We start from the raw sequence: 23,101 nt of genomic DNA, 5'->3' as shown, positions 1-23,101 counted from the left end.
AATTTGGGGTTTGATAGTAATGCAATTTATTTTTTATAAGGCTTTTGGGGTTTGATTATTTTTAGGAATGTATTTACCTACCCTATCCTGTCAGCACACCTCTGTGGAGTTAGTCGTATTATGTTTCCTTAGTCCCTATTCATGTACCTGGTGTTGGGAACTCTCTGACCTTTGATTTGTTTGTCAAGAGTTTCTATGAGGCCGGTATATGTTTGGGGTATGGAGGGACTTCTAGAGGGTGCTGTTGTGCCACAGATTGCGCTATGAGTGGAGTAAATAAGACCTTTTAGATGGTGATCCGTTAGTGTAGGAAAACTTACAAATACTTTCGTCTATAGTGGAATCATGTTGGGCAAGGTATCCTAATTGATTTGAAATTAGCCTCCTTAGTTTTTGCTTGCTATATTTCCCTTTAATTCTTCAAGTTAAGTTTTAGTAAATAAACGTGCCTTGACATCTGGTTTCTAACCCTACTAGCCGATTGACAGTGACTGTGATTGACAGTAATGACTATTGACACACTTGTTGTTGTGGAGGTTTGGCAGTGTTGCTGTTTCCCATTAAAGTTTGGTTTCCATTTGGCGGATGACGGAGCGTCATAAATCAGGCAGAGCGACGTAAGAGGAAAATCGGAATTTCGTAGCCCCGTTGGGAAAATTTGATAGAGTGAGGCTCCGCGTAGTTTGCACCAAGAGGCAGGATCAGATCGTGTCGAAGAGAGAGAGTGACAAGTTCACTGCCAGTGTCACCTGTCACTGTCTTGTCAGTTGACAGTTCCTTGTCCAGCCTGTAGCCATCCCGTTATCAGAAAGAACAGTCGACATTTTGTGGTTTTAAGGAAAATTTAAGTTCATCTTGCCGGGAATTCGGTTGAATGGAAAAATATTCCTCCCAAGTTTTGGGGTTTAATTTGATGAACGTCTAGTGGGAAGTTGTAGCCGAGAGGATATCGGATTGACCTGATATTTTTGGATTTGGTCGGCTGCTCCCACACCATTTATGGGATTTTGAAATTTTCTAACCCCAAAACGAGACTCTAGGCCTCGCTCACCACCTTAGGTATGTAGCAACATGTTGGTAATTGCCGTAGAATTGATTGTGTGTTTATTTTACTGATTTTTTTTTGTCCTCTATTTTAGAGGCCTCTCCTTTTTCTCATTCTCTCCTCTATTCTCTGGTCTCTTCCTATTCTCTGGTTTCTTCTGGTCATCCCAACACTGTTGGCAACCACCTTAGTGAACCTCAACACAGCCTGGACTAAGCATTGTACTGTGGCTCTGCGATTTTGGATTGGAACTTGCCTGAAATCGACTTGCCCATGTGGTCGTTACCCTTGTTGTAGCTGACTGGTTCCAGAGCTGTCGAGTTAAGCTACCTTAGCCAAAATACACAAGAGATTAGAGGACACGCAAGTTTTTGCACATTTTATTTTATTTTTCTCTTATTGAACGGTTTGATTTAGGGTTGGGGATTGATTTAATAATTTGAATTTTATGGGTTTATTTTCTTTTATGTAAAACAAAAACGTTAAGGGGTTCTTGCTAAGTCTATTGACATTAACCTAAGGGTTTTCATTTGAGTTGAGCATCGACATAATTGGTTTTGACATTGAGCCTGGATCACCTTGTAAGGGATCGGCTATTTGCTACAAATAACCTATTTAGTCATAATGTTGGTTGTTGGTTAACAGATTGTATTGCATCAACATACTATTAATAGGCTTTTAAATTCAAACCTTACTATTTAAAAGTTTTATTTAGATTAATGTGACTTGACTAGAGTTTGTAAAAGGTATTTTAGGGCCAGTGAGGTATTGTGAATTAGGTTCCAAACATATACTTCTTGTAAACAACACGTGATCACGTTTTGCATTTTTCCCTTGAACAGTAGTTCAGTGCGGATTTGTTTTTTTTTCTAATTCCTCGCCTTAAGCATACCTCAAGTAACTCTTAATTCTTTTATCATTTTTTTTAATTTATTTTAAATTACTATAGTATTACATTTTGAGTAATTATCTAAATTTAAATATCTCAGTGGAATTTATTTTTTTTATATAAATGGAAGTGACTATGTAAATTCTTGGATGATTATATCAATCTGGTGGACCTATGGATTGTTATTTTAGCTTTTTCCAAATTATTTTCAGCTTTTAGGATCTAGGTACAAGCATAAATATAGGTCATCATTTTTTGGTGGGGTTTGGTGTAAAATATTTAAATCAAGTGGCGCTCTTATTAAAATTTCTCCCACTACCTTCTCCACTGTCTAAAAGCTGGCGGCCACCAAATCTCTGAATCTTTTAAAACAAAATTTGCTTGTCTGGACTTAGTAATTTTTTTTGTGGTTGTATAGTAGGTATGACTCACACTGGTTGGAAATAAATTGGTTTGAATCGAGTTACGCGCTGCAAAATTAAAATGAGAAATTATATATTCGTTGACATAATTAATAAAAGGAGGTTGTCTAAAAACGTTTTATTTTTAGCCTAAATCCAACAAACAATAGTTGTGGAAAAATTATGTAGGTATTCGTAAAATAGTTTGATTTTATGGGCATAAATACTGTTTTCCTAAAATCCTGGACTCTTCTACGTGAAACACATGACCATGTGACCCAATTAAAACTTCTATAACTGGATTTCTAATACCAACATTAGCATGACGTATAATCATGTGTTACAAAATAACAAAAGCAGTCTAATAAACAAATAACAATTTAGATACAATAGCACTACGGTAATATTAAAATATTTTAAAGTACTATTCCAATACTACTGGGTATTATTTTGAGCATTAAACATTAAATGTACAAGTGCAGTAAAGAAGAAGTTTGTTTGTTGAGCACTTTTTTTTATCATATTTTTATTTTTTATTAACATGAGTTCATTAGGACTTTCATATTTATATATATTTTAAATGTTTTAGATATGTTCTCATGTTCTTATGTAGTTTTTAAAATGGTTACTGTGATAAAGTAAAGCGTCGGCGGCAATGAAAATATTTCATTTTACTAAATGACTTCACTCAAAAATATTTTAACTAGATTTAAAGTTAAATAGTGAACCATAAAAAATCTTTTTTTTTATAAAGTGTGATATTCTTTCTAATAATAAAGGTCCAAATCGAGGGTGAAAACGCAGGACCTCATAACTCATATTTTTAGTTGAATAGAAGTCCATATTTTGTAGGAGAATGCGTATATAAAGATTACAAATAGGGGAAGTCTTTATCTCCAAGAAAAATACATGTAGGTCACTTAGGTAAATGTATTATGCATGTCGGCAGTGTAAGCAGCCATCATCAGATACAGAACATTACAAAAAACATATACGTTCACCAAATAAAACAAAAATGCTTTTGAAATACCCTATTTGTAATCCTATATGCCCTACTTGTAATCTTTATTCACATTTTTGGCTAAATTAGTTTTAATATACCATTATGCGTAGATGATGATAGATGGTGGCATCTGTTGACCAAGTTAGATATTAATCAGTTTTTAATTTTAGCGGCAAATCGCAAAAATCATAACCTCGTATTTACATTCGCATCAGTTTTGAAAGCATTACCTCGTATTTGTCAGTTAGCCCTTGTTAGCGACCATTACTGTTGTTGTTCGTGGAAGTGCTTTGTGTTTTTGGCCGGTAAGATGTTTAAAATAGCTAAAATTTTATATCACTTTGAAAATAGTTGTTTTAAAGTTGTTGTTAGTAGTTTGTGTTTAATTTATTTTATAATAAATATAATTTTTCTTCACCTAAACCACATTTTTTTCCAGGTTACACTTACGAGGTCCTGCATTTTTTAAAATTTAAATTGTATTACCGCTTACGAGTTGTAAGTATCGACTCTGTTTAAGACTACTAATACAATTATAATCTCTAGCCGAGCAAGAAAAATGGTGGCAATGGCTAAAAATCTAAACTCAAATAAATTGAATACAGTAACTAAATGCCTAGGACAAGAAAATGACCTGAACTTGTCAAATATAAGTGATTTTAACAACGAGTCTTTACTCGAGCTTGAGTTGGATCAAATTCTAAGCCCTGAGGATATTTCTTAACTAATCAATAATGCGGAGGTCGTATTCGAAAGCTATTCAGAGCCAGAAATTCTCAGCACCTCTCTCGATCAAATGGCAAATATGGAAATCAAAGAACCTACGATATCAGATCCCATCCTTAAAACAAACTTAGAAGAACAACCTGTAGGTGAACATCAAAATAAAAAGCGAAAAGGATACAATAAAAGGGCTATTAATAAAAAACTAAGGCTGATAGGCAAAAGCTACATGGGATTCACAAAGCCCAAAAATCAAAAAAATACGTTTCAAAACAAAAATCGCCAGGAAAGGAAGAGAAAAGAAAGGTGTAGGTGTTTAAACAAAGATAAGGTAAAGGATGCTACAAAAAAAAATTCTTATTTCAAATGAGGATCGAGAAAAGTTATTCAAGAAGTTCTGGGAAGATATGATTTGGGAGCAGCGAAAAGTGTTTGTTGGAAATACTGTTAACGTTGATTGAAGAGGCGAGAAGATATGCATATTTACGGGCAAAAACGTGACCCAAAAAGCGCGCGGCGGGTAGATGGCGCCACGCTCAAACGCGCGCGGAAATCTTTTTGCCGTTTGTCTCTCATTATTGTTTAGCGGAGCTCGCCAGCATCATCTAAGGGATTTTTTTGCTTGAATTATGTCAAATTCAAGCAAAATTAACGAGTGTGCTTATCGGGGATGTACTAATACTAGGAAGAGAAAAAACAATCTTAGTTTTTTTAAATTTCCGATCTTAAAGCCAGTGACACTTAATGAGTGGATACAAGACACCGGGAACGCTGAAATATTTATTGGACTTATGAAATAAGGACGAAAGCATGTTAATAAGCAGATTTGTTTGTGAGAAACATTTTGATAAAAAGTACATTGTGTGTAACGCCGGCAAAAGGAAAACTTTATTAAAAAATGCAGTTTCCGCTTCATGGAAAGGTGAGATAAACATTTATTTAAATAGGTCCTAAGATTATAATTAATTTATTTTTTTTTATTGTTGCCATCACACATAGTCTATATTTGTCACCTGTCAAAAAACCTGCTATTAACCACCAAACTACTGTAAATGTGCAGGTTTGCTCTTTCAATTTACTATAAATCTCCAAGCTGTTATAAATTTTTAAGAAATAAGTTATTATTCTCTCTACCTTCAGTAGGTATGCACTATTTAGTCGTAGTTAAAAGTAATTAACCTAAAGACTGGACTTGAAAACACGTTAACAAAAAAACTTTTTGCGAAAGTAAAATCTATGGAAAACTCAGAACGAGTGTGTGCAGTTCTTTTTGATGAACCTAAATTAGACTACAATAAGGCACATGATTATAGTGAGGGTTTTGAAGATATGGCATTTCTTGGTAGTCATGATGCTATTGAAAATACAGCTCTAGTTTTTTACGCAAGAGGTATTTTTGGAAACTGGAAGATTCCCTTGTGTTATTTTACCTCTCAAGGTCCGGTTACGGGCGATATATTAACAGAAATAATAAAATATGTTATAAAAAATTTAAAAAACTAGGGCTTATTCCAGTGAAATTAACATGTGACCAGGGAACAAATAATCGAAAAGCTTTTAAAAATTTAGGTGCTTTAGAAGAAAGACTCTTAATAGAGATTGAAAACCTAAAAATATTTACCATTTTTGATGTTCCCCATTTACTAAAATCTTTAAGAAATAATTTTATGAATACGAAATTAAAATTTATAGTTGATGGGCATTCGGTATCTTGGTTTGATATTTTAAAAATATATGAAATGGACAAAAAAAGCAAAACTACAAGAAAATTACCAAAGTTAACCCACACTCACTTAAAACCAAATACTTTTCAAAAAATGAGAGTGAAATATGCTGCCCAAATCTTTTCAAACTCAGTTGCCGCTGGTCAATTACAGGCGTTTAAAAGCACAACTGCTCATAATACATCCGATTTCTTAAAAAAACATTAATTTAATTTTTGATTCTCTTAATAGCAATATATTTTCAGATACCAATTCAAATAAAAAACCTTTATCTATAACTAATTCAATGTTATTGAAAAACCTTCAATTTGGTCTTGAATATTTCAAGACAATTCAAGTAACTGAAGGTGGAAATAGAAGAAATAACATCTATTGTATTAGCGGATTTATTTGGACTCTTTAACTCTACTTACATCTATTCTAGGGCTTTCTCAAGTGGGAATATTTATTATCTTTATCTAAATACAAATTTCTTTTTACAAGTCATCTCAATCAAGATCCTTTGGAAAATTTATTTTCAATTGCTAGAAATAGATGTGGATATAATCCAATTCCCTTTTCAATCAACGCTGTTAAAGTATGTGATAAAAAGAGGCCGTCGAAACAAATCGATTCATCTCGTAGATCCCAAACACTAAATTATTCATTTATTATCGGTAATCAATCCATTACTGTTTGTAAGAAAATGTACTTGAATACCCTTAATCTCGGAGAATGGTCCGTACGACCTGGGCGATGAATTCTGAAAATGGCATGGCTATTAGCAACCAAACCGATATAAGCAGGAGAGAAAAACGACAAGATATTTTTAAAAATAACAGAAACTTTTTTACCGAGTTTCTTCAAAATTTAAACAAGCTTCCTTCACATTACTGTCGAAAAGATACCAATAGAATGTAACAGTCTTTTCAGTCATGGTCCGATTTATACCGTGTCTACATGGGGCAATGCCAAGAAAAGAGGCAAAATCCAATGTCAATTATTACAATGACTAAACTTGCCGACGAAATGAAAATCTCAATATTCCGACCTAGAAAGGACCAATGTGATGTCTGTTTTAAGTATAAGAACGAAAATATAGAAGCGGAAGAATATAAGGAACACACTGAGAAAAAAAATTCAGCAAGACGTGAAAAGGAAATAGATAAGGAGAAGGTGATAAATGGTGAGTTTCACATGATTACCATGGATGTGCAAGCTGTGAAGCTATCTCCGCAAATACCAGCTAGCACGTTGTGCTATAAACAGAAATTGTGTTGCCATAACTTCACGATTTATAATTTAGTCAACAACCAAGCCGTTTGTTATTGGTTTAACGAAACTATTGCCGATGGGCAAGCATCTGTTTATGCTTCCTTTTTAGTAGACTACTTACAAGAGCAACTTTTAACCCAAGAGGCCAAAAGACCGATAATTATTTATTCTGATGGCTGTATGGCGCAAAATAGAAATAGTGTGCTCGCTAATGCTCTTCTTTATTTATCAGAGAAGCATGTTGTTTCAATTACGCAAAAGTTTTTGGAAAAGGGTCACACTCATATGGAGTGTGACTCTGTCCATAGTGCTATTGAAACCTGCTTAAAATATAAAGAAATCTATTTACCAAGTGATTATTTAAAAATCACTAAGCAAGCACGTATTAAAAATCCCTATTTGGTAAAAAATATGGACTACAAGTTTTAAAATCTAAGGCCATAAAGATTTTTTAAAAATGAATACTGATAGGGCTATTGTGACCAATATTAGAGCGTTACAATATTGTAGAGGGCAAAATTCATTCAAGTTAAAATTTTCTGACGAAGACTTTTTCCCCTAAGACCAAAAAATGTTGACTTTAACAATGTAATATTTCCGCCTTTTTACTAATCGCCTCTTCCAATTACGAAAAAAAAGTATGATAATTTACAGAGCATTAAGACTACAATTCCTAAAGATTGTTGGAGTTTTTATGAACAGTTGCCTTATAAGTAAAAATACTTTGCCAAGAAAAGTTTTGATAGCTTTTATTTTTCATTTTTTTAATTTAATTTTATTTGTATTAGGTTGCTACATAAAAAATGCTTTTATAAAAAAATGTTGTTTTTAAATTTAGAAAAAGACCAGATCACAAACTTTTTGAAGTACCTGATAATGTGATGATATTATTAGAATCTTAACAGGTATTTAATTATGTTAGGAAATAGGTTTAGGGTATTAGTACACAAATGTTTATAATGTTTAATGCTCCTTTGCAGAAAATATTGAATATTCTCTTATTTTATTTTCTGTAATAAATACACAAAATTTATTTGTGTTTTTTTTCGTAGTTTTTTAAGAATTCAATTCCTCGTATCTGAATTATTTAGACACAGTACCTGGTAAGTGTAGTTTATTTAAAAAAAAAAAGAAATTTATTATTTTTTTCTAGACTGATGATATTATGTTCCTGCTAAATAAATAAATGTATGAAAAAAATCATTACTTGTCGTTTATTACAAAAATTAAACAGTTTTATTGCTCCCCTGAAAATCTTCCAAAATGTTACTTACAAGGTCCTGCTTTTTGATCCTCGAAATGTTAATTATAAAAAAATGTACTCTATATAGTTACATTAAATACAATAAGGTAAAACAGCTTTACTATTCATTGTTTTTTTAATCAATGCCATATGTGGGTATTACTTTAGCAGCTGATTATATATGTTAAATTAGCTGCTATCCGTATGGAAGTCGGCCTCTAATCCAGATTTACATAAATATTTAGTTTTAGTCGATCATTTATTTGGTAAATCAGACTGTCATTAGGTAAGAAATTAAAATTTTCTATTGTCATATTAAATATTTTACTAAATTAAGTTATTTACAGACCTACATACAAAATTTTATAATTACTATGAATAGAGCAAAGGTAATTAAACTAAATATACTAATTGTTATAATGATGACAACTGTATTAGGACCAATGCTTATATTACATAATATCAGAGCCATTAAACCTTCAGGGAGTACTGAAAATAATCTAACTATTAACCCGAAAGAGTCTCAAAAACTAATATATCATGTTAAATTTTCTGCATCACAACCACAGTGTAAATTAACTGAATGCAAGATTAGCTGCACCGGAGGAGCAGTAGAACAACTAGCTTCAACTATTAATGCTCTTTTTGATAAGGTACTCCTTATGTATATAGTTGCCTATTAAACTTTCTAACCTGTCTTTTTTCAGGATGACAGAAAATGCTTAAGTAGCATATACGCCTTAATATTAACAAATATAGTATTTACTAATAAAACCATTCAGTCTGGTTGGCTTAAGGCTGTCAAAATAACCATAAAAAGTATCAAGATAGCTTCAACAACTATTGAATCATTTGGAAGTTCTATATTTGTAGAAGCACCGTTTGATTCAAGTACCTCTTTATCCGTTCAATTTAGCAATATAGATTTAAACATTCTTAATACCCAAATGTTTATGGGGAGTTCAATAGGGTCTTTTGAAGTTGATTTTGATTCTATGTATGACGGGATCGTTTTGGAGGAAAATCTTTTTGGATACAAGCCATCAGCAGTATATTCGATTACCTTAAAAAATTGTTTAGTGGATACAGCAGTTTTAAAAAATCTTACAGGCAAGGGAGTATTACTTTCAGGACTTACAAGGCTTGATTTAAGTTATAATTTATTACTAACTCTGGACAGCGGCATATTTTCTAAAACTCCAAAATTACAACAATTATATCTTATCTCCAGTGGAATAAATACAATTGAGCTTGGTACTTTTGATGGTTTAAGCGACCTGATAATGTTATATCTTACCAATAATAATTTAAAAACCTTACCCAATGGATTATTTAATGACTTAACTGCTATTCTCTCATTTTTTATTGATGGAAATCCATGGAATTGCGAGTGTAATATGCAATGGTTTAAGGATTTTCTAGGCAAACTACCACCACTTGACTATAAAAGGTGTAGAGATGGGTCAGGATGGGTTAATATGGATGATGTAGAGTTCTGCCCAGACAATTCAACTTCTATTATAGCTACTTCTTCTACAGGAAAAAGCACAAGTACAGAAGCTATTCAAACTAGTACAATTCATGTTCCTACCAATGATTTTATATTTGAGAAAATAATATGTCGAAATCTTTTAATGTACAACGATGAAATCAATCACTCAACCCTCTGGCTTGAATCCACATTTAAACGACGTAATATTAAATATTTATTCTCAGAGATTACCAACCCTTCTATCTTTATTCTAAACCTGGATGCAAAACTAACATCCAATGACTTTTTTATATGGACTAATGTACAAAATAGATCTGACTATGGTTGCGTATTTAACATCAGCTCAATAATTACCATGAATTTACGATATGATGAAACGTATACTTTATGTTTTTTGAGTAATGATACTACTGATCCTTATGCTTTGATAGCCGAAGATTGCACTGCGGTAAAAACGCCACCAGATTGGTCCCACAGGCCTTGGTTATTAAACAGCCAAAAAATTATTGTAATTGTAATTGCACTATTGACAACTTTAGCCAGCATTGTAATATCATCAGTCATAGTTTATTTTTTAATAAAATATAATCCGGAATTGCTTAAAGGAAATAAAAGGGTGTTAATTGTAAAGCGTGGCAGCTATTCGCCAAACGTGCTTGTTATGCCAAATGAGAAAAAGCAAAGACATATATCTTTGTGTACTGATAACGAAGGATATTTAGCACCAAAGTTAAAACCACATTGGAAGACGCCAGATAAGAAATATATGGATTTTGACAATTTTTCAGATGGCAGTGTTTTTTTGGATAATGAAGATAAAGGATTGGAAAGGGAAATTTATGAACCACCACCTGTGCCACCGAACCATCCAATGAAAAGAAGAGATAGTGTAAAGCCTTATTTTTATAGTAATATGTGAACCGTATTAATTTATTTAATGTAGTTTATTAAAATATTTTTTTTTTAATTTTTGTAAAAGTAACTATTATTCCTTAAATATAATTTCATAGAAAAATTTCCATGGTAATATTTTAACACTTGCAAGTATTTTTACCAGATTTCTATAAGTAAGTGTGTTATTTATGAGAACTATTGATCAAATATTAGAAGATTTATAGAACACCGCAATTACCCATTATTAAGCTATTATTCAGTAAGTTCATCGAGTCCACCTGCCTACCCCAAGGACGTCGCTGTATCGGGACTCATTCATCTGGAGAACATCTTCTTTGTGGAACGGGCTTCCACCTCACATATTTCCCGACGCATACAACCTGCAGCGATTCAAGATAAATGCGCACAAATATCTTCGCGCAAGCACCACTCCAAGAGTGACATAGGACTTTCGTCTTGTGCTTGTGTTTACTATAAAAAAAAAAAAAAAAAAAAAAAAAAAGTTTTAATAGTAATGAGTAGTTTAAATCATCGCTTAGTATAGTGTTAACTGGTCCTATATGGTGAATTATTAAAAATAAAATTTGATTAGCAGAGTGTGGCAAGAACCAACGTTTTATTTAATAAAAAAACATTCGAACTTAAAATCGCAAATGATTCCTTATCGCTATACAAATCTTTCGTTTTTTTACTGTTTTATCTTCTAATTATTTTGTTCATAGTCATTATGCTTACTGCGATTTTATATATACGCCTTGTTTGCAGTTATTAGAAGAACAAAGAATTCAGAAAATGCAAAACTCTTGTTGTCGGTTAATATATAGCATTAAAAAGGGAGACCACATATTGCATGAAATATCAGAAACAAATCGGCTGAATATGTCAAACAGTTGGAATTTTCATCTTGCCAATTTTGTTCATAAAATTATCACCGGCAGGCACTTTTAAGACCTCTTCTATAAAAGAACTAAAGAGTAATTTATTCCAAGAAACAAAGAATCACTTACTATGCCCAAATTTGAAACTGCTATATTTAAAATCATTCAATATATATATTCTATCATATCATTAAACTCAACAACCATATTACCAACCACTTTAAGATTCTAAATATTCATAAATTTAAATTTCATTCTTTCCTCTTTCAAGCGCAAATATAACTAAATAGGTTTAATCTGATTAAAGTCTTCAAGTTGGAAAATCATGTTTATTGCACCAATGATATGTGTATTTTTATTCTGAGTTTACTGCACGCCCCCTTCCCTTTGGAAGAACCTTGAGCATTTAATTCCGGCAATATACCCCATTTTGTATCTTTATTCTTCTTTTATGCTATCTATTTTTAATGGTTAAGTAGGAGTAGCCCTAGGGCTAGACTTCGCCATTATTTTCTATGTATGTATGTATGTATTTGTTTTTTTTTTTGGATTTAAATGCAAAGACTTATTATTATTATTATTATTATTATTATTATTATTATTATTATTATTATTATTATTATTATTATTATTATTATAGTTTAATAGTCTTAGTGCTAAAATTATACTACTACTTTTATTTAGAGGCACATATAAATTGTAAAGTAAGGAATCTAAGTTAAGCGTCATGGATATTTATTTGACTTATTATCTTACAATACAGTAGTTGCATTAGTTGGATAAAAATTCGCAAAAAAAAATTGCGATGTTAGGTTCTAAAAATTACGAATATAACGAAAATTGCAGAGCAGCAGTGTTTGAATATCGCCGCCCTTATCCAAATTAAGAAATATTTAAAAGAACAGTATGGGACAGAGTTTTTATTGAACTAAAAATAACATGACCACCTTAGAACATTAAAAGACTAGAATTAGCATTGCCGTGGAACTATGGGCAGTTTGTTTGCTTGCAATATCTCTGATGCTATTATGCCAAATCCGTACACAGAATTGGCAAAAAAACACACTTTATAAAATCATAAAAATGTATACAGGACTATTTTGGCAGGCGCAAAACAATACCATTCCTCTTTAATAAAAAATAAAGCATTTTTTTTCTTAAAATATGATAAGATACTTTATAAAGAAGTCAAAATTCGAAATTAAATGAATGTAGATAATGTATATTAGAGAAAAGGGCAACAACATCGCAACGCCGCTTGACAGCATTGTTGATTTCACCGACACAAGTAATCTTTACCAGTGACGTCATCAAAAAATATTTGCATGACAAATATTTATTGTTAATAGATTATGCTTTAAATAATAAACAATATTACCGTTAATGAATACTTTATGCGTTTCTTTAACGTATTTCATTGGAGTAAAGGTACTTATCTAATAAAAAGCATCTTTATGGAAATTAAATAATTGATAATTATTATACGTTTTTGCGTTTATGACGATGGTTGTCCCTTGATATGATGTTATAACAATATCGGTATTTACTTGTAAAAAGATCAGCTTAAATTGCCCTTTTCCTATGGTGCAGCATAAAAGCCACAAGTTTTTACTTTCGTAATAGTTCATAGAAACACTAAAGTTACTCAACCTTTTTCCTTTTTCAACCAAAAACTAAAGAAAAAACAGAAAACTTCACAAATGCCGAATGTAAACACCAAGCTATTTGTCAAGATGACATCAGTATCTGCGGTGTTATGCCAGCCATTATTAGCTGCCATTTTAAATCTTTTAGAAGTAGTTTTACGAATAGGTTTTAGGTTAATATATTTTTTTTGGTTTGAAGATTTTATTTTTACGCTTAGAATAACATATATCTTTTACTTTTTAATTCTAATCCAAAAACTAACATTAATAAGGTAAATTAACATTACTATATGTTGATATATAGCTAAACATGTTTTCTTTTGAAAATGCGTGTAAACTTGACAACAGAGAATCTATGAATATGTTTGTAAACAAAACATCCTCCTTGCCCCTGTGCACATCTTGAACTCTAATTCTATCCTTTCAATGTTCTAAGATGTCCACTTTTAATGGCTTTTTTTATACCTAAAATCAGCAGCTACACATGATGTACTACTTAAGTATATCAAAGGTTACCATCAGCTTAGTATTTATAGTATATACTTATTTCGCTGGCACATCACTTCACAAAATTGAATTCTCCTATCAAAATCATCTTCTCCGAGTTCATGAAGAATATGAATTTTATAAGGAAAGAACTTATTTTTTTTTAAACTTTATGTACGGAACCAGTGGAAATATTTGTTAATTTGCGGCCTTTGGTATAGACAAAATTGGATCCATAGCAAATTGTCCTAGTACTTCAACTTGGCATGCTTCATCGACAACTCTATTTTCATATTTTTTCTTATTGCAAATCGATCCCGTCTCTTCAAATTTTCGTATTAACTTTAATACGTATTTATGGCTCACGTTTTTATCTTGATATCTTTCATTAAATGCTCTCGCGGTTCTTCGAGCACACCGATCTTGAGCTCCATAAAGGAAAATTATTTCTATTCTTTCGGCTAGCGTATACACCATTTTATTAACTCACTGTTTTAACTAAAATTGAAAAATTGCACGCGTCAAACTGACAATTTTAACAATAATAAATCGCCTGCTTTTTAAACGCCTTAAAAATGTAAGGTATTGCAGTGTCTTTTTTGTACCTATTAGATAGGTTTCGCAAAAAATATATAATAAGTGAAATATAAGTGAAATAAATACACATACAAAGTTATAAGACTGCAAAGACACTCTTTTTTCTCGCAAGTAACGGTACACATTCTTTACTTAAAAAAATAAATAATTTGCTTGAACTAAATGTACTGTTTTTTACCACACTTTTTAAGTTTGGCGTAAATAAAATATTCATTATTTCTAGACATTTTCGTTAACTATTTGCTTACACATTTACCGATTTCATTTTTTTTTCGTACCGTTGAATAGAGAATTTTACGCTGCTTACTATGATGTATCACACGATGGGAGTTCCCATTTGACATATTAAAGTGAGGTTAGCTGGAGGTGAGGAGGTGATTGACAGAACTTCAGTAAATGCATAATTAAACATCCTTCTGTATATCTAATTTGACGTGTGATTTTTTGTGTTCCTTTTCTAAGGTAAATGAAATTCTACTATGCAGACTGTTTGTAAAATTTAAGAAGGTGGACGATTGATCGTCATTGCCTCCCCAAACAATACAAACTACAATTAAACTACAAACATTAGCCTATTTTTATAGCTAATGGGATTTTTTACAGCCCACAATGTCAATTACTAAAATGTTATTCGCTGAGAACATTAAAAGGCTAGAAGTAGCATGCCATGGAACTATGGGCAGGTTTGTTTGCTTGCAACATCTCTGATGCAATGATGCTAAATGCTTATAGAGAAATGGCAAAAATCACTTTATAATATCATAAAAATTTTCAGTTGTTTTCGAAGGTACAAAACAATACTACTGCTCCTCTTTAATAAAACATCAAGCATTTTTTAAAAATAAATTTGACAAGATACTCTATATCGAAGTCAATATACGTTAAATAAATGAAAATAAAGTACGAAGAAACGAGAAAACGGTAATGGCATCGCAACGCCGCTCGATCGCATTGTTGATGCCACCGATACAAGCACTCTCTACCAGTGACGTCGTCAACAAATATTTACCTGATAAATTTTTATTAATTATTATAGAGTTTCAGTATAAATAATATTACCATTTATGAGCTATTAATTTTTTTTAACGGACTTCATTAGAGGATGATCATAATAAAAGGCAGCATTTTTGTGAAAGCATTTTTATGGAAATTAAATATTTTATTAATATAATATTATAGATTTCTTAATAAATTATGTTTTAAGACACAAATTTTTAATATTTTGCAAAATTTTATTGTTAATGTTATATTGGACAAAACTCAGTGTTACATCACTTACTTTATATCACATAATATATACTTCTATGGTGCTGACTTTTTCAAAGGGACAGTATTGCTTCAGCGGAAAGAGTACTACAAGGATATTCAATTTGTAAAGGAGTTGCAGGTTTTTTATAGGTTATAAGATTTTTATTATGAGTATTTAGCCTGTACAAGGGTTTTGAGACATTTAACAGTGACCTATATAATACCTAATAACAATTATTATATCATATTAATTTATACTAAAAAACACAGCTTACCTAAGAATAAAAACTATGTACAATAGATTAGATTAGATAGTTTATTAGTAGTAATATACAAACAGGTTTAGCAACCTGTCAGGCGCGTCTCCAGGTGGCGGATAGGAGAACGGCCGGAAAACCAGAAATGGTTTCGGTTAACGGTGACTATAAGGGAAGCCAACGGGCCTACACCCGTCCGGGCCAACTGAAGGTCATCGTCGCGGACCAGCTATATACCGTAAACCGTCCATTCGGCGCAACGACCCCCATGATCCTGAAAGGGAGCGTGGGGTACGTGCTGATGAACGGCTCGGGGATCTGGGCTTAACCACTCGAACCGCGTGGTGAGAACACTATAAAATCTCCCAATTCCTAGGGTATGGCGCGCGCCAAGGGATGCAAGACTGGGGGTAAGCCCAGTCACTAGCGGCCAACCCTGGGGAATAAGGCGCACCCCATTGTATACAGCCTTACCCCTGCATGCGGGGCTCTGCAGGGGTGGACCACCCTTTCCCTACTCGCTACTCGTGGGAACATCTATGATGGACCAAGATACCCAAAATACCAAAGAAGGGGGCCAAGAGCAACCTTTGCCAGCAATGGCGGGACCTAAAGGAACCGCTGTTGAGAAGTCAACGGCGGGGCTGCAAGGAACCGCCGCTGAGAAAGCCAAAGAGGGACCTGCCGGGAGGAAACGACCGTCTGGGGCTCAAAGACGAAAAGCCAAACTGTTGGCGGCCAAGGGAAGGGGGGGGGGGGGGGGACGGGGCCCAAAGAGGCACTGACACCCACCCAGACCAAGGCCAATACGAGCGAAACGCAAAAACGACATCGCTCGGAGGTAGAAACTCCGCCGGAGTCAAAAAGACCCAGGAAGAAGCCCAGGGGCCCAAGACGGGAACCAGGGCTGTTTTATCGGGATGCTGCGGCGGGGGTTCTAAGAATGGCTATAACAGCTAAAAAATACCCCGAGGCATTCGTCTCGGAGGAGCAGGCAAATACCCTAAAGGGCTGGCTGCTCAACAAAACGCTTGCTCTGCAGAGCGGATCGCAAATTGCGCCCAAGTTTGCAGGGGTAAGCCACGGTGGGGGAATCCTTCACATCACCAGTGTCGTCAACTAAAAATTCTAGTCAACTAAAAATTGGCTCGTCGAACTGGTGCAAAAGGAAACTCCCTGGGAAGGAGCTAAACTCCAGATAAAGGAGGACGGCAAACTTCCCAGACCGGTGAAGGCAATAACCTGGCTGCCGGGACCTACTGAGGAACCGAAAGCACTTCTACACAAGCTGGATGATCAAAACAACATCAACACCAGCTTGTGGAAAGTGCTCGATATGAGGAAGGACCAGGACGACAAGGGTTGCCTGGTAACGCTCCTCATAGACGAGAAATCCTGGGCCAAAGTAAGGGAAGCGAATCAATCGCTATACCTCAACTTTGGCAGCATAAATATCAGACTCTCGGCCAGCATCCAAGAGAAAGAGAAGAGGGACCAGGCAACCCCTATGGAAACAGGGGGGATTGCCGGGAATCTCTTCTTCCTAAAATCGCTCTCCGCAATGGGTGCAAGGCTGATACAAATAAACCTCCACCACTGCAAAGCAGCCACTGCGGCCTTACAAAAATGCATAGCCGACAATAATATTCAGATAGCCCTGATTCAGGAACCTTATACTTATAGGGGCCAGATAAGGGGACTAGGAAACCTCCGGTCTAAATATACTTAATGTGGGGGAGGAAACGACCTTCGTCAACATACTCCGCAGAGAAGTAATTGATCTAACCATTGGCAAGGGACGCATCTGCGACCTCGTTAAAAAATGGCATGTATCTGACGAACCAAGTTTGTCGGATCACAGGTACATAAGATTCGATCTAGAATCTATGGATACAAATCCGGAGACCTACAGGAACGCCAGGAAAACGGACTGGGACCTCTTCAATGAGATACTACGACGCGAACTGGAGAACTGTCCAACGGAGGCAAAAGACAATGTAGAGCTCGAAGTGCTGACATAGTCAGTCACTGAGGCTATTAAAGTTGCTTTTGAAAATTCATGTCCACTAAGCAAACCACGTCAAGCAGGGAACACCTCATGATGGAACCAAGAATTGGGCGAGCTAAGGAAGACAGTAAGAAAGCTTTTTAACAGAGCTAAAAGAACTGGCGAGTGGAATCTATACAGAAAACACTTAACCAGGTACAATGATGCTATAAAAAGAGCAAAGAAAGAAGGGTGGAGGAAGCTATGCCGGGACCTAACAGAGACACCAGCATATGCTAGACTCCACAAGGCAATATCCAAAGGGCCACAACAAACCCTAGGCTCTTGTCTAAAACCCGATGGAGAATATACGACAACCGAGGAAGAAACGCTTGGCTTAATGCTGAACACGCACTTTCCGTGATCGAAAATTCTCCATCAACCAAAACATACCCAGGACCCAACTCCTATCATTCCGAATAGGGGCAAAAGGGAACACTGGGAACTAGCAAAAAAGGTAGTAACCTACGAGAAGGTTAAATGGGCGATAAATTCCTTCAAACCATTTAAATCTCCCGGAATGGATGGCATAATGCCAGTCATGTTACAGCGGGGTAGCGAACTGCTGCTGCCTGCACTATGTAAAATAATGCGGGCAAGTCTAGCCACGGCGCATATACCAGAGAGTTGGAGGGAAGCAATGGTAGAATTTCTACCAAAGACGGGACGCGACTCCTATGCGAATCCTAAATCCTTCCGACCAATCTGCCTTACATCATTCCTCCTAAAAACAAAGGAAAAGCTCATAGAAATGCATATCAGGGACAATGTATTATGGGTCAACCCTCTACATCGACAACAGTATGCCTACCAAACAGGTAAATCTTGCGAATCAGCGATTCACGAGATAACCCAGAGGGTCGAACAATCTCTGAACAACAAAGAGATCGCCCTAGGAGCTTTCTTAGACATTGAGGGAGCATTCGACAATACATCATATGACTCAATCAACCGTGCGATAGCAGCACGAGGAATACATCCCATGATTGGCGGCTGGATAACCCAAATGCTAAATCATAGGAAAGTAGCAGCAAATCTCAACAGCACAACAGTTAAGGCCAAAGTGTGCAGGGGAACACCGCAAGGGGGCGTACTGTCACCGCTGCTGTGGAACCTTGTATCGGACAGCTTGCTGACATGACTGGAGAGGCAGCTTATCCTCGCTATAGGATATGCTGACGATATAGTCATCCTTACACGAGGGGGTAGTCAGGCTCATGTATTCGAAAAAATGCAAAGAGCCCTGACTACTGTCGAGCACTGGTGTGAGGAAGAACAACTAAGAGTAAATCCCACAAAAACTACTCTGGTTTCCTTTACCAAAAGAAGGAAACTAGAGCCCATTAGAAACATAAAATTTTATGGAGAAAATCTGCGACTTGAAGACGAGGTCAAATATCTAGGTATAACCCTGGATAAAAAACTCAGCTTCAAGAAGCATGTAATCTAGGCTACAAATAAAGCCACGAAAACTTTTATGTACTGTAAGAGAATGTTCGTTACATCATGGGGACTGTCACCAAAAATTGTACATTGGATGTACACGACAATGGTTAGACCCATCATTACATACGCAGCACCTATATGGTGGCATGCGGCAGAAAAGAGGACTGTAATACAGATACTCAACAAAACACAACGAATAGCATGTCTGGGCCTAACAGGAGCGATGTCAACAACGCCGACTGCCGCCCTAGAGAACCTGATAGGACTAAGCCCGCTACACTTAGTGGTACGGGCTGAAGCTATATCGGGGACGAAAAGACTGCTGTCAAATGGCGCAACAATCCTATCGAAAGATGAGCACAATGCCTTATTTGACAAGATACAGGACCTTGGGTGCCTGGCCCTAAGAACAGACAGAACCAAGGTCACATACCTAGACAAACCTTTTGTCATCAAAGAGAAAAGGGCACCACTGGATGCAGAAGCGGATAGGCTCAGGCAAAGAGGTTACTCAGTATGGCACACGGCAACCAAACGACCCAAGATCGGGGTAGCTGTGGGCATGGTGGAGGACGAACAACAGGGCAGACAACTCATGCTAAACCTGGGCCTGGAAACAACAAATTTACAGGCAAGCATAATAGGAATACAAACCTGTGTCCAACTGATGAGAGAAGGGCTGCCAAGAGGCAAAACCTTCGCAATTTTCACAGACTGACCAGGCTGCAACACTTGCACTACAACAGTTTGAGACTAAGTCAAGGACTGTGCAAAGGTGCTGGGAGGATCTCAGGAACCTCGCCTAAGCGCAAAATAGGCCAGAGATAATCCTAGCAGAGAATATGGGCAACAATAAGGCTGCAAGAAGGGCTATCCAACTTGCAACTCAGGGAGCAAGCAACAGCCTGGTAGGCCCTGAACCAACATATTGTGTCAACGATAAGACCTGGAAGAGGGAAATCGGCAACTGGCTAACAAACCAGAACAAATCCTATTGGGAACAGCTGCCAAAGATGGAACAATCCAAACAACTTATAGGCAGCCCACCCTTAAAGAAGGGCGAGAACATACTGGGCCTCTCCAGACAACAACTGCGAAGGGTCGCGGGGCTATTTACAGGCCATGCGCCCAGCAGGAAACACCTGCATACGCTAGGGAAATCAGTTACCTCGCTATGTAGGGGATGCAATGAGGAGGACGAAACAACTCTTCACATACTGTGCTTCTTTGAAGCATTTAATCAAACCAGGGCAGCATTCCTGGGGGTAGAGAAACCCTCACCAGAGGGTATAAGAAATCTACCACTGGGCACAATCCTGGACTTCCTTGAAGCTACAGAATTGAACCTGTCGGACTAAACATATGGGACACAATAGGACTGCTTCTTAGCAGACCGCAGTGTAGGAAGCCACAAGGCACCACCCAGCGGTGGAGTTTTAGTGGGTACAGGACGAAACAGACTCGATACTGAGTCCCACACTACTGGGGGCAGCGCCGCGTAACCAGTGTATATAAAAAATTTCTCCACCGACCCCATAAAAAAAAACAAAAATATACAAACAAGTACTTTTACAAGTCAAATAAAACATGTAGTATGTTGGGCTTTTTCGAAAATCATATTATTATTTCTTAAGTATTTTAATAATGACTTGAGACATCTAATTCAATTTCTTTTGGCGCAAATTTGTTTGTTGCAATCTTCGAGTTTTAATTTTTTGTTCTTTATTTCTTTTTCCATAATTTGGTGACAAGTGATTTAGCTGTTGAAACGGTGGAATCATCAATGCTTAGGTCCTCAGGATATCATTTTTATTTTACCCTAGAATAATATACATAAAAATATAGTATTACCAAAATTAAAAAGAAAAAAATTAAAAAAATTTATTATGATTATCCAATTGATCAATAAAATGTATGTTATTATAAAGACTCTTCGTAATATCATACATTTAATTAATTGCATTTAATTAAACAAATATAACACAATAAAATACTATATCACTTTTAAATAAGATATATAGAATAGGATGATACATGACGTAAAACTAGTGGTCTACTAAAAAACTAGTCGACATAACAAAATCAGTAAAAAGGAATTTCTAGCGTTGAGAAAATGCATCTAAAAGATGTTATAATCACAGATGTAAATAGCTCTGCACAGATGTAATTGCGGAGCAATTTACATCTGTGGTTATAATGTACTTAAATTTTTGCATGTGTTAAGTAACTATACACATTCATAAGCGCCGCTTCGACATCGCGTCCTCGTGAGCCGCCAACCGCCGCGCCGTTGCTGGTATTCCGTTGCAAACATTACTCCGGTATATACATATGTGCATAAACAGGTAGGAGTGCAAAGGTAGAATAGGAAAAAACGTATTGGCAATAGACAACTACAATTTTCAACGTATGAACTGTTTCAAATGTCTGGGAAGAAAAATGTTTGATCTCCACCACGACTCTAACAGCAGCCAGTCAGGATAAGCATCGAGATGATAAGTCACCTTTAAGGTAGTGGCAATAGTTATATTGACAAAAAAATCAAATCCTAACCGCTAAGATGACTGACGAAACTGATATGGGAGAAGAGACAGTCAGAAAAAAGGGTCTTTGGGAGACCAAATGAGAAATGGAAGAGGATCGGGAGGCCTGAAGAGGTATAGTGCAGTCAGCCAAAACCCACCATGGGTTTTAGAGCTACATTGTATAAATGTATTTATCTAACACAACTCGAGATGTTCAAGGGCTTTAGGTCAGTTTAGCTATCCGAATTTTTCGAGGTGCTTATTTTATAATTTCCAGTCTTAGTTAATTTAGTGCTGTATTAAACTAGTACTTTCTAGCTCATTATCGTGTAAGAAAAATACGGTTTATTTTTTTTTTATTAAGAAGTCAATATCAATTTTATCATTTGATCCACAGTCATATTGGTGATTTCTTAAAAGGTTTTTAGAAACATATAAGTAAAGCTCTATTTAAATGACAAATTGTGTTAGTATTCGTCATAACTGCCATTACTTTTGACCATACATAAATAAATAAACTTAACTAAATCCCATGGATTTAATTTATTTTATGACCCATGGAATAATTTAGAAACTAGTAAAAATTAGACCCTATAAGTAATATCTTGGTATTATAAATAAGTTTAACTAAAGGCTCACACTACAAAATATGAGCAAAATTGTACACTAACTATAGCCGTAATAATTAACATTATTAAATTTTCGTATAGATACATACCGGGTGGTGCATCGCCGAGCGGAACATCGGAAAACCCATGTAAATTTGAAGACACCAATCTGGCAAACCCTTATGCAAAGTTTCAAAAAATTTTAATAAGCGAATCTTGAATTATTAAATTAAATCTAATTGTAAAATTAGCAAATTTTCGGTTCAGGTAAAACCAAATGGGCACCAGTAAAATGAATATGGTGACTGGCGTGAGGAAAAGTGTCAATAAATCAGTGACAGTCGATATTTGAAAACAAGTATGAATTATTCCATTGACGAAAAAATAGCCATAATTAAGTGGCATTATGCGGGAAACAGTTTTAGAGCAGTATCTGAAATGTTTTCAGTTTATTTCCCCACCAAGCCCATTCCGTCCATTTCAACTACTAAACGTATTGTCAATAAGTTCGAGTCCAAAGGTACCGTAATAAATAATTGTAAATGTTCAACTCGAAAATAGAGCCGAAGAAAGAGAAAACAGAGATCTTAATATTCTACTGTGGAGGAAAACAAGATGGTTAGTACGAGGGTTATTGGGCAAGAGATAAATAAACATCATACAACTGTATTGCGCGCTTTAAAAAAACACAAATA

General features: G+C 35.3%; 1 protein-coding gene across 1 annotated transcript; it reads left to right on the top strand.

Annotated features, from left to right (window-relative positions):
- The first annotated feature begins 8,728 nt into the window (after nucleotides 1–8,728).
- On the top strand, nucleotides 8,729–17,509 carry LOC126742467 (uncharacterized). The gene is made up of 5 exons (XM_050449111.1): nucleotides 8,729–10,682; nucleotides 15,864–16,102; nucleotides 16,157–16,190; nucleotides 16,626–16,855; nucleotides 16,913–17,509. The coding sequence occupies exons 1-5, from the start codon at nucleotides 9,230–9,232 to the stop codon at nucleotides 17,507–17,509; spliced, it is 2,553 nt and encodes an 850-aa protein (XP_050305068.1). The 5' UTR covers nucleotides 8,729–9,229.
- The last annotated feature ends 5,592 nt before the right edge of the window (nucleotides 17,510–23,101 follow it).

Source organism: Anthonomus grandis, chromosome 11 (assembly GCF_022605725.1).
Source record: "Anthonomus grandis grandis chromosome 11, icAntGran1.3, whole genome shotgun sequence".
Lineage (NCBI taxonomy): Eukaryota > Metazoa > Arthropoda > Insecta > Coleoptera > Curculionidae > Anthonomus > Anthonomus grandis.
The sequence above is the reverse complement of the archived record's forward strand: the minus strand, read 5'-3'. Positions and strand labels throughout refer to the sequence as shown.

Coding starts and splice junctions, on each gene's coding strand:
- LOC126742467 (XM_050449111.1), top strand. CDS start 9,230: ATGTTTATGGGGAGTTCAATAGGGTCTTTTGAAGTTGATTTTGATTCT. Junction 16,103..16,156: donor TGAACGGCTCGGGGATCTGG/GCTTAACCACTC, acceptor CCCAATTCCTAG/GGTATGGCGCGCGCCAAGGG. Junction 16,856..16,912: donor TTGCGCCCAAGTTTGCAGGG/GTAAGCCACGGT, acceptor TAAAAATTCTAG/TCAACTAAAAATTGGCTCGT.